The following is a 16,005-nucleotide window of genomic DNA, read 5'->3' as shown; positions in this document are numbered from 1 at the left end:
GCCGAGGTGCTGTAGTTGTGGTGGGGAGCATAGTGTAGCGTTTAGGGGGTGTGAGGTGATGAAGAAGGAGTTCGAGGTGATGAAGAAGGAGGTCGCGGTTCGGAGAGTGAGAAGGGATGGTAAGTTATCGTATGCTGAGGCGGTTAGCAGGGTAGGACAGGGAAGCCAAGAAAGGGTGCAGGGGGTTGGAGAAGGGCATTTGGCAGAAAGGGTAGAGCAGGAGTATAGAGAGGGTAAGGGAGGAGAAATTTGGTATTGTGGCCTTCGTGGCAGGGGTAGTTAATGGTCTGGCAGAGGCTAAGGGTAAAACAGAGAGGGTGAAGATGATTGTTAGGATAGCGGTTCAACATTTGGGAATGGAAGGTCTGAAATGGGAGAAGGTGGTTAGGGAATTGGGTGTGGGGGCTGAGAGGGACCAAGCAGCCCAGAATAAGATTGCAGGGGGCAAGGAGTGTCCCGCAGGGGGTGGCTCAGACAGGAAGTAGCAGCATTAGCTGCACTCCAATGGACAATGTAGGGGATGACGGGTTCCAGTAGACTGCGGGAAAAGAAGAAGAGCCCATCAAAAGAATTGCGGAGGGCAGTAATACGCCACGATGCGTCTACACTGCCGGAAATTTAAAAGAAGAAGAAGAAGAAGAAGAAGATCTCATTGTGCATCTTGAAACAGTGCTGAGCAGTACTGAACAGATAGACTAAACAACATAGATTGAAGCCTGTATTTCTAGACCAGGGTGCCTTGCCTACCGTTTTGCTGTGGAAAGAGCCGGCAAGTTGATTTACGGCTTTCAGGTGTGGAGGAATTTTGTCATGTGTCGAGTCGGCTGTGATTTTGGAGACTGGGAAAATACAGTTTTCTTACCTTGTAGTAGTGACGTGAATATTTCGTGGCAGTAAACAGCCAAACAAGTTTTAGTTTAGGAAAATAGCTTTAGGATCACTTCTGTAAAGAAAGACTTTGCTGTGGAAGAGAAATAAACCATTTGGATATTTGTTTTACACCGGAGCGGCTGTGGACATTATTTTTCTTTATCAATGAACATACTACTCACGAGTAAGCAACTTTAACCAGTAGAGTGGACTGTCGGCCCTCATAGCCTTTCTGTTTACAGTTTCATTCAGTAATACAAATAATAAAAATAGAATAGACAGTTGAGCTTATAGGACTAGATAGTACAATCCCTTAGATAATCAGCACTTGGTAGTGAATGGGGTAGTGGTAAAAGCTTCACTGGGGTCTTCAGGTGGGCACCATCCTTCATTGGTGTTTCGTTGACAGGCCCACGACACCTCCGAAGGGCTCAATGGCAACACCTGGCGTCCCAGGTGTGCCCCCCTCTGCTTTTACCCCTCGATGGTCATTTTGCAGCCCAGTTGGGGTCCTTTCTCTTAATCCATAGCCATCTGCTGCTTCGTTCGGCAGCCTCTGACAGTGATTTGACAGCTTGTCGGAACGCCTGTCCTCGCACTCCCATCCCCTTGAGAAGCTTGGTTGTGGGGTGGCTAGGTGGTGCAGTGGGCAAGGCGCTCGCCACCAATGCAGGAGACGCTGGGTTCGAGCCCAGCTCTCCGCATTGCTATCAGCTTGGCTGGTCGTTCATACTAATACAATTGGCAGTATTAGGGGGTGGGAAGCTGATGGGTGGGGATCGGACGTTGTGGACAGCGACTCCTATAGGTCGGTTGGTGCGCCTGCGCAGCAGAATCAGGAAGCGACGGGGGCGGCGTGCCCTCCAAAACGCAGACCCCCGACGCTGAGAGATTGCGCTGTGCAGGTGAAAAGATGCGACTGCTGCTTCCTCGAGTACCGGAGGGGACACGTGATATAAGGCTTAGTCCACATTGCAGCCGGCTTGTGGGGGGCATGGCCTAACAACGTTCGAGACAGGGGAGGGTAGAATTGGACGATACAAAATTGGGATGGGAGAAAAATAGAAAATGGGAGAAAAAGTAGATAAAAAAAAGAGAAGCTTGGTTGTGGACATGGCAACAAATCCTCTACACCCGACCTCAACCGGAAGCACCTGGGCACGCCAGCCGCGTTGTTCTGCCTCGGAGTACTTCAGTCGTTTACGTTAATATGCTTCACCAACTGCAGCCTCCCATGGTACAGTTAGTTCCACAATGAACACAGACTTCTGAGAGGTTGACCACAAGACCAGGTCCGGCCTGAGGTTGGTTGTAATGATCTCAGGTGGAAAGATGAGTTTCTGGTCTAAGTCAACCTGCATTCTCCAGTTTGACTTAGAACAGACAGAGTAAAAACAAAGTGCGGTTGGATTCAGTTTAAAAATACTAAATAGGCTAAAAATTATAAAATAGAACGGACATACAACAGGGTATTTAACATACAACAGAGCAGTGCATCAGTAAGAAGTAAAAAGTGTGATAAAATAGTTCAATTTTGGATTACAACAGAGCAGTGCTCTTAAAAATTACAGTGCATAGAACCAACGCATGAATTTGATAGGAAGTGTAGGTAGGGTAAGAATAGTGCAGGTAAAGTACAATTTGTGTCAGGATATCCCTGATGTTTCATTTAAATGCTTGAGCAAAGAGGTTTTAAGCTGTCTTTTGAAGATGTCTAGCGAGTTGGCTTCCCTGATGTTTTGGGGTAGTTTGTTCCATAGTTTTGGGGCATAGTTGATAAAGGCTGCATTACCGATCCTCTTTTGACTGTTTCTGGGAGCCTCTAGTAGTCCAGCAGCTGATGATCGCAGTGTTCTTGTTGGCCTGTAATTTATTAGTGTTGGCGATGTAGCTAGGTCCCTGTCCCTTTAGAGCTTTGTATGTAAGGAGAAGGACCTTGAAGTCAATTCTAAATGTTACAGGAAGCCAGTGTAGAGCAGCTAAGACTGGACTAATGTGCTCTCTCCTTTTGGTTCTAGTAAGCAGTCGGGCTGCAGAGTTTTGGATTAGTTGAAGCCTCTCTGTGGTTTTCTTAGGGAGACCTGTAAAAAGTGCATTACAGTAGTCTAACCGGCTAGATATGAATGCATGAATTAGCTTCTCGGCATCGTTTTGATTAATAAATGGTCGTACTTTTGCTATATTTCTGAGATGGAAGAACGATGTTTTGGTCACTTTGTTAATATGAGAATTGAAGTTCAGTTCTGAATCTATAATGCCATGGCCAATTAGTTGTATCTAAAACGGTTACAATTATGAATTCATAAAACATAATCAATGTGGCTATAGTCCGTAGCCTATTTATGCACTGATAAAAATAGTATTTTCTCAGCACAATCGATGCTGTTCCTCATCCTAGCTCCAGCTTGTTAGCCACAAACCAATGCAAAGTCAATGGGGTCAAGCTCCTGTCTGTACAAGCTGACTGAAGCTCACTCAAATCTACTTTGTGAGTACTGTGGAGTAGGTTTAATTGAGCCTCTGTGATGTTCCCCTTTAACATGGGACACTTGTGCTCTTCTCCTCAGGTGTTGAAGTCCTGTGCTGTTGTGCTGGACCGTCTCGGACCAAGAGAAGAGACTGCGAGGAAAGAGCTTGAGGAGAAAGAAGAAATTAACCGCAAAATGGAGAAGCAGCAGCCTGTCTCTCGAATCCCCACTTTCCAAAGTGCTCTGACCAAAAAGCGACCCGCCACCAGCGGCAGCCACAACACGGACCTACCTCCTGCTCCGTCTCTTACTAAAAAAGACTCCCCCGGCCCCACAACCCTGCTCCCCGAGAGAGACGGCAGCGAAATCGGGGATGCTACCAAAGCCAAACAGCCTGGTGCCAGAGAGACAGCCCTTCCTCTACCCTCGGTCCGTATCCCCAAACTTTGCCTCGAAACTCCCTTCAGCCACACGGAACAAGCTGTTTTTTTAAACCAGGGTGCCTTAACTTCCCTACCAAAGAGTTCCGGTCTGTCGGAGGAACCTGAGCCTCAGTATCCTGTGACTGTCACCACCAGGCCTGCCCTCAGAGAGTCAGAGCCAGGGTACCATTCATCAGAAAGAGAGGCCGACATCGCCAAAGACGACCACACGACTCACCTTTCGAGCGAGACCCCCCTGAGCCTTATTCCTCAGGAAGACCCGGCAGACACGTGGGGAGTTGAAGAGGAGGTAGAATCTGAAGAGGTTATGGAGGAGGATGTTTGCCAGGCCAACGCCATTGTGGACGAGGAGCCTCCGTGGGAGACGGAGTCGATGAAGTTTGAGCTCGACCTCGAAGAGGAAGATGAGTCTGACACTCCGTGCCTAGATGACATGACAGAGGTGGAGCCTGCTGTCGGGAGTGTCGATGTATCGGATGAACCGGCGAAGGACAATCACGAGCAGGATACCGACGAGGAAGATGTTCCAGAAAAGTGTGAAACCATTGCAGAAAAAAGCACTGATACAGATGACTCTACCCCGCCTGCGGTGCCGCCGAGGCAAACTAAGCCTACCTCAAGGCAATCAACAAAGGTGAATTGGGTGTTTTTATATTTTGCTCATAGATTGTAGTAGTAGTTTCATTCAGTCATCATCACACACAATACAATGTGCACAATCATTTCAGACTGTCAACGGTCTTTGATTTTGAAAAGGCATAAGCTTATAAATGATATATGCATGTCCTATATTCTTATTAAATTAAGCCTCCAAAACCAAGTCAGCGTTTAAATACCGTAATTCCTCTAATAGTGACCTGTATTCAATTAAAAACCGACTCTCTATTAATGTCCGGGTGCGCTGTTGAGCTAAGCAATTATAAGCCGACCTCCTAATACAAACCGGGTTACTAATATACGCGTGAGCGAACCTCTCCTTACTTATGGAACACGGGTCGCGCACAGCACGTAACACAACAACAACAGAGCTGAAAGCAGCTGACGGTAAAAGAGCACGCATAACTGGAGGAGGGACAAAAAAGTGAGCGAGGAGATGGAGACACTACTTTCCGAGTGGAAACGTTATGAGAGCTAACGTTGCTACCTACTGTGCCCGGAGCTGCTAACTGGCTAACGTTATGAGAGCTAACGTTGCTACCTACTGTGCCCGGAGCTGCTAACTGGCTAACGTTATGAGAGCTAACGTTACTTGCTACCTACTGTGCCCGGAGCTGCTAACTGGCTAACGTTATGAGAGCTAACGTTGCTACCTACTGTGCCCGGAGCTGCTAACTGGCTAACGTTATGAGAGCTAACGTTGCTACAGTACCTACTGTGCCCTGAGCTGCTAACTGGCTAACGTTATGAGAGCTAACGTTGCTACCTACTGTGCCCGGAGCTGCTAACTGGCTAACGTTATGAGAGCTAACGTTGCTACCTACTGTGCCCGGAGCTGCTAACTGGCTAACGTTATGAGAGCTAACGTTGCTACCTACTGTACCCGGAGCTGCTAAGGTAAAGTTACTTGATTTCACTTTGAAAACGTTGAAATGACCAGTGACCACCTGTAATTGCACTGTTTACTATTTCATACAGTACTTGGTTTCAATAAATGAACCCGGCAGTACATTTTACTGGGTTCAAACTGACACAAAATGTTGATTTATTCATTATGATCTGTTTGAAAATTAGAAATATAGGCCTCTCTCTTATACATGCCTCCTCCTAATAAAAGCCTGGTACCCGCTACAGTTGAAACAAATACAAGCCCGGGTCACTATTGGAGGAATTACGGTAACCTGAGTGTACTGAAATGGAATTCGTCCCTTTCCGCCCTGTCATAATCGTTTTGGAATGCGGTCATGAATTTGTTTTCCCTGTCACCGTCGACTCTTAACACTTTCGCTACCACCGTCTGTAGTGTGGTATTGAAAGGGTTAACCTTCTGTATTGTGGTACTGAAAGGGTTAACTCTTTGTCGTGTGGCAGTGAAAGGGTTAACCTGTATTGTCGCAGTGAAAGGGTAAACCATTTGGTAGTGAAAGGGTTAATTGCTGTGTTTGTTGTCCCGTGTCTTGATAATGCTTAAACGTGTCTGGCTTTGCAGAAATCTGTGTGCTCCAGTTTCCCCCTCTTCTGCCTCCTCCCCACCACCCTGCTCCTCCTCGGGGGGTTGGGGCAGCATGTCTGGCACTACGGGCTCCCCGTCTCTGTTGCTCACCTGGTGGTTCAGCTGGAGCTGCACTGGCTGGAGGGGCTTGGCCTCGTACAAGAGCCCTGCAGCTCCAATTGTCGGTGAGAAAATCCTGTCAATCCTGTTTTTATTTCCCCTAAGAATATGATGTGTTACAGATCGATGCGTATAAAATACATACACAAATTACTCCTGGCTGCAGTGGGGCTGCTCTCACAGCCAACGACATGACATTACATAATTATGTTGCAACCTTTGTCTATCAAGTAAACAATTATATTATATTTAATTTATAATTTATAATTATATCAGACAATGCACCTACAAAAGCAGATGATTACAATTAAATTAGCCAACTTGGTAACACATTAGTCATAGCAGCATAGGCATAGCCTTATTAATGTTTTGTGTGGCGTCGCCGTCATGTACAACTCCAAGGGATATTCCCTTGGAGATGCATTTTGGAGGCAAACAAAGAAGAAAAAAAAATCATTTTTTTTCCACTTCGATTTTTCTTTAATGTTCGAAGCTCATGCCATCGAACGAAGCTTCGAAGTATTTAAGACAGCCCTAACGTTATGCCATAACAAACAACAAATTAATGGTTTTTGTTAACATATGTCTTGGGACATATGATGACAAGAGAATTATTGTATTGGAGAGACTGAATTATTAAGTGGCCTAAGCTACTTGACACAGAACAGGCAATACAAGAGAGGTTAGTTTTCACCCAATATGTCCTGGTCTGGTCATTCTCCAATCTCGTTCTGTCTCAGTTTCACGTTTTATAAATGCACAAAGCTCCACATTTACGACACAAGACAAAATGAGAGCAACACGGCATGTGGCACAATACTCGTTTTATTCTTGATTATCTTGTTTTCATGATCGTGGGAAGAAGCCAAAATTGTAGTTTGAAATTGAAACTTGATTAATCGCCCAGCGCTACCATGTAATGTTCCTCTCTCCCCGTCCAGAGTGCGTTTGGTGGAGAGCATTCCTCAGGGTCTCTATGAGTCTGCTGCTACGCCCCTGCCAAGCATCTCGGACAGCTGGCTTGGTTTGATGAACAAGGCCAACATCTCCGTACACATAGCCGCCTTCTACTTTGCGCTCCAAAACAGCGACCGTGGCCTCAGTGACCCCAGCGACGCGCAGGTCAGCACAAAGCCATGTCGGCTAAGGCAACACGCAGCAACTACACAGTTTGTGATGCAGAGAAAATAGCTTTTAAAGTTTATCTCCTGCCAAAGGTATTATTGGTACAGAAGTAGAAGGTGTCTAATATACTACTATACTATCTACTTGGGTACAAACACTGCCTGTGGCAGAACAGGAGATATAAACTGAAGTAATTCTTCTTGGTTTCACTACTCGCACAGTTGCTGCAGTTTGCCTTGGTAGGGCAGATTAGTGTTGTGTAATACAGTCAATTCACCTTAATCGAAAGAGATGTATTTAATGTATACATGTATTTTTTTTTACGTGTTTTGCAGGGAAGAAAGGTCTTGGAGCAGTTGATGCAGCTTGAAGCCAAAGGCGTGAAGCTTCAGATTGCTGTGAACTCTCCTCAAGACACACCTCAAGACATAACGGAGCTGGCTTCAACAGGTGGACCTCATTGTGCTGACTTTTGTTATGGGAAATATTAAAGTTATTATAATTATTTTTCCTTTTAAGGAAATCTCTTACTCTCTGGTTTTTAGCTGTGATGGAAAGCTTTTTATGTTCACACATTTTAGACTGAACTTGTCCAATACAAATTTCGGTGGTGGATTTTCTCATTGGGGTATATACTTTTTTATGCAGCCATATTCATACATAATTATTATTAGAAGAAATTGAATAAGTCTTGTGGGTGTCAATAATTGTTTCTCTTTTCCCGTATCTTCAGGAGCTGAGATCCGAGAGGTGGATCTCAAAACGATTACAGGAGGCATCGTTCACACCAAGCTGTGGGTCGTGGATCAAAAGCATCTCTACTTGGGTAGCGCTAATATGGACTGGCGCTCTCTCAGCCAGGTATCTAATTTAATTTAATTTCAAAGCTTTAGTAAAACTTGAAAGGCAACTGAGGTTTCCCTCATTTACAGTCACGTTGAATGTACATACATAAATAAGCATAAAAGCATATCAAATTACACGGCATATAAAATCATAACAATGAGACAAGACTAGGCCAAAAGCAAGGATAACTAATTAATTATAACACGTACAACTTGATTGACAAAGGTTGGAGATCAAGGTTTTAAATTCTGCAACAGGGGGGAGAATCTCAAGCTTTAAGGACTATTGGAGTTCATTCCATGAGCTAGGGGCATCATATTGAAATGCAGATTTACCCTGTTCAGAGCAAACTCAAGGGACCTTTGCCCGCCAAACCCGAGAAAAGTCGGGTTTCGTCGCCAACCGTTGAGCGCCAAACCCGACCTTTCTCGGGTTTTGATCCTTTGATATTTTCCCTTTGATCCCTGTTCTAAACACTCACTCGGAGCTGCCTGGGTCTCCCTGGCACAGCTGCCTACGTTGGAATTGCAATGACGGTCGGATCCCGCCAGGTGGCAGTATCGCCTACCTTTGGAATTGGGGATATCAGTTGTCTTCCAGTACTACTGCGTTTACCTCCGGCTGCTTTCGCCTCGGAGTGGATCAGGACATAGCAATCGGGAGGAGATCTGGTGCCTCAGACCTATTCTTTCCCGTATGGTAGCCATGCCCAATATACACAAGTAATTGCAATCGCCATGGGGCGACTGGGATTTATTAATTTTGGAGTACCTTTTTTTAACCTAAAACATACTTCTGTACCGATCAGTGTCTTATTTTACCGGACCTAAAACATGCTTTTGGTAACGATCGCAGTTTCGGGTTAAAACGACCCACCCCCCCTGATGCTTTTGTGAAGACACATATGTATATGGTATATACCTTTTGATTTGGAAGTATTTGGAGTTTCAGGCGAGCAACCCGAACGATTTGGGCATAATGCATATAAGACTGGATTATTTTGGAAAGGGGCGATGTTTAGCATGGAATAGCGCACAAACTACAATATGTAGAAATGAACTGGTTAGTGAGTGTTGGACTATGAACAATGCCTGTCAAATGAGCCATACTATTGTCTCCATAGCTATAATACGGAACACACGATGGGTCCGCAAACATCGCTAAAATGGTCAATAATATTGAGTAGAGATGGGAAGACAGCGTGGCGGTCAATGAGTTAAGCACCAGCCAGTCACTAGAACGGGTTCCATAGGTTCCAAAATTCCTTTAGAAAAATGATGTAGTATAAGGAGGTAACTTAACACTTTGAATGCCACTCACAGCTTTTCTCGGGTTATTACCCCCCGGGTTGAAGGCCCATCACGAGAATATTCGTTTTATTCGTTTTTTTTTATATTAGCGATCTGAAATCATATTGCATCAAGCGAGTCTACCGTTGGAGATCCAGTCACCCCAGGCGCTCAGATGTGAAAAAAGCGCCCCCTATCGTCTCCCAGATGGTAAATCACCCTTTTGGATTGGTTTATTTACACTTGTGCCAATTGCGTTTGTCCCTAATCTTTAGCATTGGCATTAATAAATCAGATGCCATACTAATATGTCATGTTCTACAGTAGGACTTACTACTATGATACCCATTAAAACAGTAATTTGAAAACGATTCATAAATAGGCCGAAAAATGACCGTTCTAGAATATTCCAGTAAAAGGCGATTATCATAGAATGTGTTGTTTTTTCCGTGAAAACTAGTGATTTTCAAAATGCTATCAAACGGAAATGAAGCTACGACAATGTTGACTGGAAAATGAGTCTTTGATAAGCGACGGGCAGATTAGACACATAGCCATAATTTTAAACATAGATTAGGCGATATTAACGTTAACATTGGAGTGGATGTGGGCATTCAAGGGGGTAAAAAGGAAAACACGGCTGGCTCTCAAAGTGTTGCAAGGACCTTAAAAATGTACAAATACCAGTGTTTGTCACTGTCAGAGAGGTAGGGATGGGTACAGATATCCGGTACTTTTAAGGGTACCAACCGAATCACGTTGGTACTACCAAGTACTGATTCACGTGAGATCCACCATTGCCACTTTTCGGTACTGTAAAAAAAACTTTTTCATAAGTCCGATGACGGCAATGTTTCGTTTTACCACGAAATGAAACCTATGAAGTGAGCAGCACGTTCACGTCAACATTCACGGCACAATACACGCTTACCTAGGATTTGACTTGATTCAACAACAAAGCAGTCGGGGCAATGGCAAGCCAAAAATGGTCGCAAGTGTGGTTACACTTTACAAAGCTAGATGCAGACAACGCTCGCTGCAATTATTATATATATTAACAAATTGTTCAAAATAAATAATAATGATAATAAATTATTTGAAGTTTGGAATTTTTTTTTTACAACTGAGGTCGGTAGATTACATTTTTAGAGACTAACGTACCGAAAAAAGGTACCGTTGTGTACCGGTATCGATTCACAGGTTCAAATGTGCCATGTCTCATGTTAAAGGGGAACTTCACAGAGGCTCACTTAAATCTACTCCACAGTACTCACAAAGTAGATTTGAGTGAGCTTCAGTCAGCTTGTACAGACAGGAGCTTGACCCCATTGACTTTCCATTGGTTTGTGGCTAACAAGCTGGAGCTAGGATGAGGAACAGCATTGATTGTGCTGAGAAAGGACTATTTAATTTTTTTGCATTCCCGAAATGTGGCACCGGTGGATCTCACGTGAATCGGTACTCTGTAGTACCGACGTGATTCGGTCGATACCCTTAAAAGTACCGGATTCAGTACCCATCCCTAGGCAATAGCCACTCTGCCTTTTCCATTGGACATCTGACGCATCCTTGTCAGAATTAACATGATCTCTTTGCTCATCCAAGGTGAAGGAGGTGGGGATTTTGGTGGAGGACTGTAGCTGCTTGGCTCAGGATGCGGCAAGGATCTTCGGGGTGTACTGGAGCCTCGGTGCCGAGAAGAACGGGTCCCTGCCGCCATACTGGCCCGCCCGCTTCTCTGCACTGTCCAGCTCCCAGCATCCTCTCCGGCTCAAACTCAACGGAGTGCCTGCAGACGTCTACCTCTCTGTGAGTTATCCGCTCAGATCCGCTCATCTCCCGGTCATTGAAGCTAGATTCATTGAGGCTTTTTCTTTGTAACCTAGGGAGTGTAGTGGTTAAAGGAACACGCCAATATTATGGGAAATGTGCTTACCGTCTTCTCCAGAGTCAGACAAGAAGATGGATACCAATTTCCTCTCTGCGTTCAGTAGAAAGCTATCCGGGTGCAAGCTAGCCTAGCTTAGCACAAATGAATGGAAGCGGATACAGACCACTAGGCTAGCTATTGGCCAGAAACACGGTCCTCTCCTAGAGTTTTAAGCTGGGCTAGTGGTCCGTATCCGCTTCCATTAATTTGTGCTAAGCTAGGAAAGTTGGCAGCCGGATAGTTTTCTACTGAAGAGGAAATTGGTATTTGTCTTCTTGTCTCACTCTGAAGAAGACGGTAAGCACATTTCCTATAATGTTGGTGTGTTCCTTTTAATGCATTAAAATCTGTTAACACAATCTGCGCCAAAAACTACTTAACTCGTTATTGCCCGCCATGCGTTCAGCGCCAGAAACGAGTTGACTCGTTTTTGGGATAGTTATTTCGTTTATTCGCTATATCTATTCATAATTCATAGCTGCAGCCTCTGGTATACCCTTCAGACCCTGTCTGAGCTGGCAGATGGTCAACACCGCCCTCTACTGCCATGCGGAGCTATTGCATCTCATTGAAAATGGGCTGGTGTGTTTTAGGAGCCGATCTGAGCCAGTTCTATACAACGATGGCATCGAACAGTAACCCTGCCCGCCCGTCATTGTGAAACGGTCGGTAGTGTGGTACGGACCTCCACAAGCAGTATTTGGAATTCCGATCAGATATTTGGATTCTTTATTTTGCATTACATCAGATACAAGGTAAGAACACTATATATAAATTTGATCGTTGATCTGACATTTATTTCTACCGCGATCGACAGTCGACGGCGTTATTATATAATATCTAAGGCTGTCAAATATATCGCGTTAATATCGCGTTAACTCCCGATTCTATTAATGCCACACATTTTTTTAACTCGAGATTAACAAAAAAATAAAAAATAATTTTTTTTTACTAGACTTCACTCAGGTGTATTATTGATGCTCTCATTGATACTATGTTTGTTTCTGAAGTGTGTGTGTGTGTGTGTGTGTGAGATATAGAGAGAGAGGGGGGTGAGAGAGATGAGGAAGGGGCAAAAGAGAAAAAGAGCTGGGAGAGTGTGTGTGAGAGAGAGAGAGGGGGGGGGGGTGTGATTACTCAGCCCTTGTGTGGGTGAATGTAACAAGTTCCTAACGTTTTCTTTCCCCTATTATTTCATGCACACTTTATTCATTGTTTTAAATTATTATTTTCTTTTAAGTTATTTTGTGCATCACTCTGTTTTGAATTTGATGACTCGCATGTTGATAAGAGTATTAAAACTTGGAACTTGAAAAAGATCTGTTTAAAGGGGAACTATCTTATAAATGGCCTTTTTGAGTGTTTAGCATTGTTTCCTAGCTATGTGAACTTATATTAATATGATCTATGTCTCAAAATTCTCATATTGGCGCATTCTTCCAATTCTCCTCTCACAATATTCACCCTCACTGAACTGAGTCGTTTGAAAATGTGCCTATATGTGATGTCATATAGTCACTGCTGCATGTTAATGTTCAGGGGAAGACGACGACCCGCAGTGGTAGAAAAATGCTGTTTTTGAGGACTTGATTAGAAATACAAAACAATGAATAAAAAAAATATATATATTACAGAGGTGTTCCATTATAGACTCACAGGAATTGTGTAAAAGTGCCCAAATAGTGAAAGAAATAGTAAAATAGTTCCCCTTTAAGGTAAAAAAAAAAATGCGATTAATTTGCGATTAATCGCGAGTTAACTATGGACAATCATGCGATTAATCGAGTTAAATATTTTAATCGTTTGACAGCACTAATAATATCAGATATATTTTAAGCACTCGCAAATGTCTCAGTCTAAAACTATATCCATTGAATAAAGACCTGGCGATGAAGGGGGATCAGCGCCCCCTGCTGCAGGTGGTCAATGTGTTAAGAGGACTAATTTACTCTCATTCAACTGACCTCATGGAAGCACCTCCGGACATATAAACAAACACATGAAGTGTGTAACCCAAATCGATATGAATGAATAACAGATTTTTGTTTCCTCATGAATATAATCATTCAAATGTGATGTTCCACTTTTCAGACCTCTGTAGACTGTAGATCATCCAGTCACAGCTTGCATTTAAATATATTATATATCATAGTAACCGATGCTAATCTGGGCCCATACTGTATGTATCACATACAAATGATAGTATAGATCTAGGATTACTCATCTGGTCACATGACCGTCTACACCTCTCTATTAGCCCTTTTAGACCGCCCGGGCTCCGGTTCAAGCTCCAGCTCCATTCTGAACCCTCTGAACCTTGGTGCTCTCTGGCGAACCAGCCCGTGTTTACACCCATTTAAGCAGAACCAACATTCCACCGTCTCCGTCATCAACGGGGGCGTTACTCAGGCGGAGGTAAAAAGAATGCGTGGAGAAAGGCTTAGCGAGCTTCAATGCGCGAGCGCACACACAAAAGCACACACACGCACTGTATACGTTTGAAATGAATCGTTCCAGCAAAGTACCGTAGGCTTCTATTATTCGAATTACTGTTTTTTTTTTTTTTATCCACTTTTTCTCCCATTTTTCTATATTTTCTCCCATCCCAATTTCGTATCATCCAATTCAACCCTCCCCTGTCACGAACGCTGTTTCTTGCCTCCCACAAGCCGGCTGCAATGTGGACTAAGTCATACATAGCACAAGTCCCCTCCGGTACTTGAGGTAACAGCAGTCGCATCTTTTCACCTGCGCAGCTCAATCTCTGTGTCGAGGAGTAACGCGTGGGAGGCTCACGCTGCCCCTGACACTTCCTGATTCTACTGCGCAGGCGCACCAACCGACTTGTAGGAGTCGCTTGTTCACAACGTTCGATCCCCACCCTTCAGTTTTCCCTCCCCGTAATACGGCCAATGTGTATTACTGCGGACGACCAGCTAAACTGAAAACAATGTGGAGAGCTGGATTCGAACACGCGAATCCTAGCGTCTCCACACTGGTGGCGAGTGCCTTGCCCACTACACCACCTAGCCGCCGTTCGAATTACTGTTTTAATGGGTATCATAGTAGTAAGTCCTACTGTAGAACATGACATATTAGCATGGCATCTGATTTATTAATGCCAATGCTAAAGATTAGGGACAAACGCAATTGGCACAAGTGTAAATGATGGATTAGTCACTCACAGTTAACAACTGAGTGATTAGCTCAACTGGTAAGTCCGCTGGCTGTGGATCCTATGGTCACATGTTTAAAAAGAAAAAGAAAAAAGAATTACGTCGTTAATTCATTTATCCACTCTGGTTGGGTGGTGTATTGTACTTGTGCTGTATAATGACAATACATTTGAATTGAATCTCATTTTGAAATCGCTACGCTGCCTATGGACACGACAGTGGCAGACAGCTTCGGAGGTGTGGCATTGCACCATGCTGATCCACTCAACAGGTAGCGATTTCAAAATGAGATTCGATTCAAATGTATTGTCATTATACAGCACAAGTACAATACACCATCCAACCAGAGTGGATAAATGAATTAACGTAAAATAACTTTTGGAAGCAAGAGATTTGAACCTGTGACCATAGGATCCACAGCCAGCGGATTTACCAGTTGAGCTAATCACTCAGTTGTTAACTGAGTGACTAATCCATCATTTACACTTGTGCCAATTGCGTTTGTCCCTAATTTTTTTTAGCATTGGCATTAATAAATCAGATGTCATGCTAATATGTCATGTCGCGTGGAAAAAAACAACTCTTTTCCGGTGCCAGTTTAGCACCGATTTGTCACGTTCTGAACCAATTAATCCCGGTCTGAACGCGCCAGCCGGTGTGAGATTACGTTCGGGAACCGGCTCCAGCACGGAGCCTGGCCGGTCTAAAATGGCTATGTGACTCATGAGCAATCGGATCAGCACTCCTACCTTAAGGGGGATAGTTCTGATTGATGGCCCTATTTCTTACTTACCAATGATGATATTGATCAGTAGAGTCCTTTCTCAGCACAATCCATGGTGCTCCTCATACGAGTTCCGGATAGTTGGCCACAAACCAATACAAAGTCAATAGCTCCTGTCTGCACAAGCTGACTGTGTGCACACAAAGTAGATTTCAGTGAGCCACAGTCAGCTATTACAGATGGGAGCTTGACCCCATTAACTAACTATCCAAACAATATCACTTACCCTTAGCTGCCAGAGTTGTACCCCTCCTGCTGACAGAACTTGTAAGTTGCTTTGGATAAAAGTGTCTGTTAAAATGTAAATTATTCGGAGCTATGTTCCAAAGAATCTGAACTATCCATTTAACCTCTTTAACAGGTACTCAGAAAAGTGGCAATTTTTTTGCAAAGCTTCGCTTTATACTTATAGCACATGCATGATGAGCCTGTCTCTTTTCAAAGATAACATTCTGAAGTTACTAATGCAAAAAGGAAAATCACTTTTAGTGCTATGAAATAGAGTAACAGAGGTCTGAACTTGAGTTGCACTTGAACTTGTGTACTCACATTTTTCTGTAGTGGTTGCAAGATACCTATTCCAGCATCAGGTTATGGAACACCACGCTTCCATAGCCTGAAGTCTTATGTAGTACAGGTCCAAATTTCATTCAGAAATGGGTCTTTGAGAGACATCCAAGTATAACCGGCGACAAAAAAAAGGGGTATCGTTGGAAAAGTACACTCATTGGCTACAATGCTGAACAATAATTTTCGCCCACATGCGGATGATTGGCAGTTCTGGAGCGTCGGGAATTCCGGGGTG

General features: G+C 43.9%; 1 protein-coding gene across 1 annotated transcript in view; it reads left to right on the top strand.

Annotated features, from left to right (window-relative positions):
* Nucleotides 1–16,005, top strand: part of pld7 (phospholipase D family, member 7) — a gene marked incomplete at its 5' end in the record, with an annotated part of 28,282 nt that overhangs the window by 4,384 nt on the left and 7,893 nt on the right. Inside the window, 6 exons of the mRNA XM_084332064.1 lie at nt 3,438–4,415; nt 5,928–6,115; nt 6,992–7,172; nt 7,511–7,625; nt 7,909–8,036; nt 10,916–11,119. Coding sequence (XP_084188190.1) covers nt 3,438–4,415; nt 5,928–6,115; nt 6,992–7,172; nt 7,511–7,625; nt 7,909–8,036; nt 10,916–11,119 — 1,794 coding nt within the window. The remainder of the gene's footprint in view (nt 1–3,437; nt 4,416–5,927; nt 6,116–6,991; nt 7,173–7,510; nt 7,626–7,908; nt 8,037–10,915; nt 11,120–16,005) is intronic.

This window comes from Notolepis coatsorum (assembly GCF_963971535.1).
Source record: "Notolepis coatsorum genome assembly, chromosome: 16".
In the NCBI taxonomy this organism is placed as follows: domain Eukaryota; kingdom Metazoa; phylum Chordata; class Actinopteri; order Aulopiformes; family Paralepididae; genus Notolepis; species Notolepis coatsorum.
This window is presented reverse-complemented; position numbering and strand designations above follow the sequence as displayed.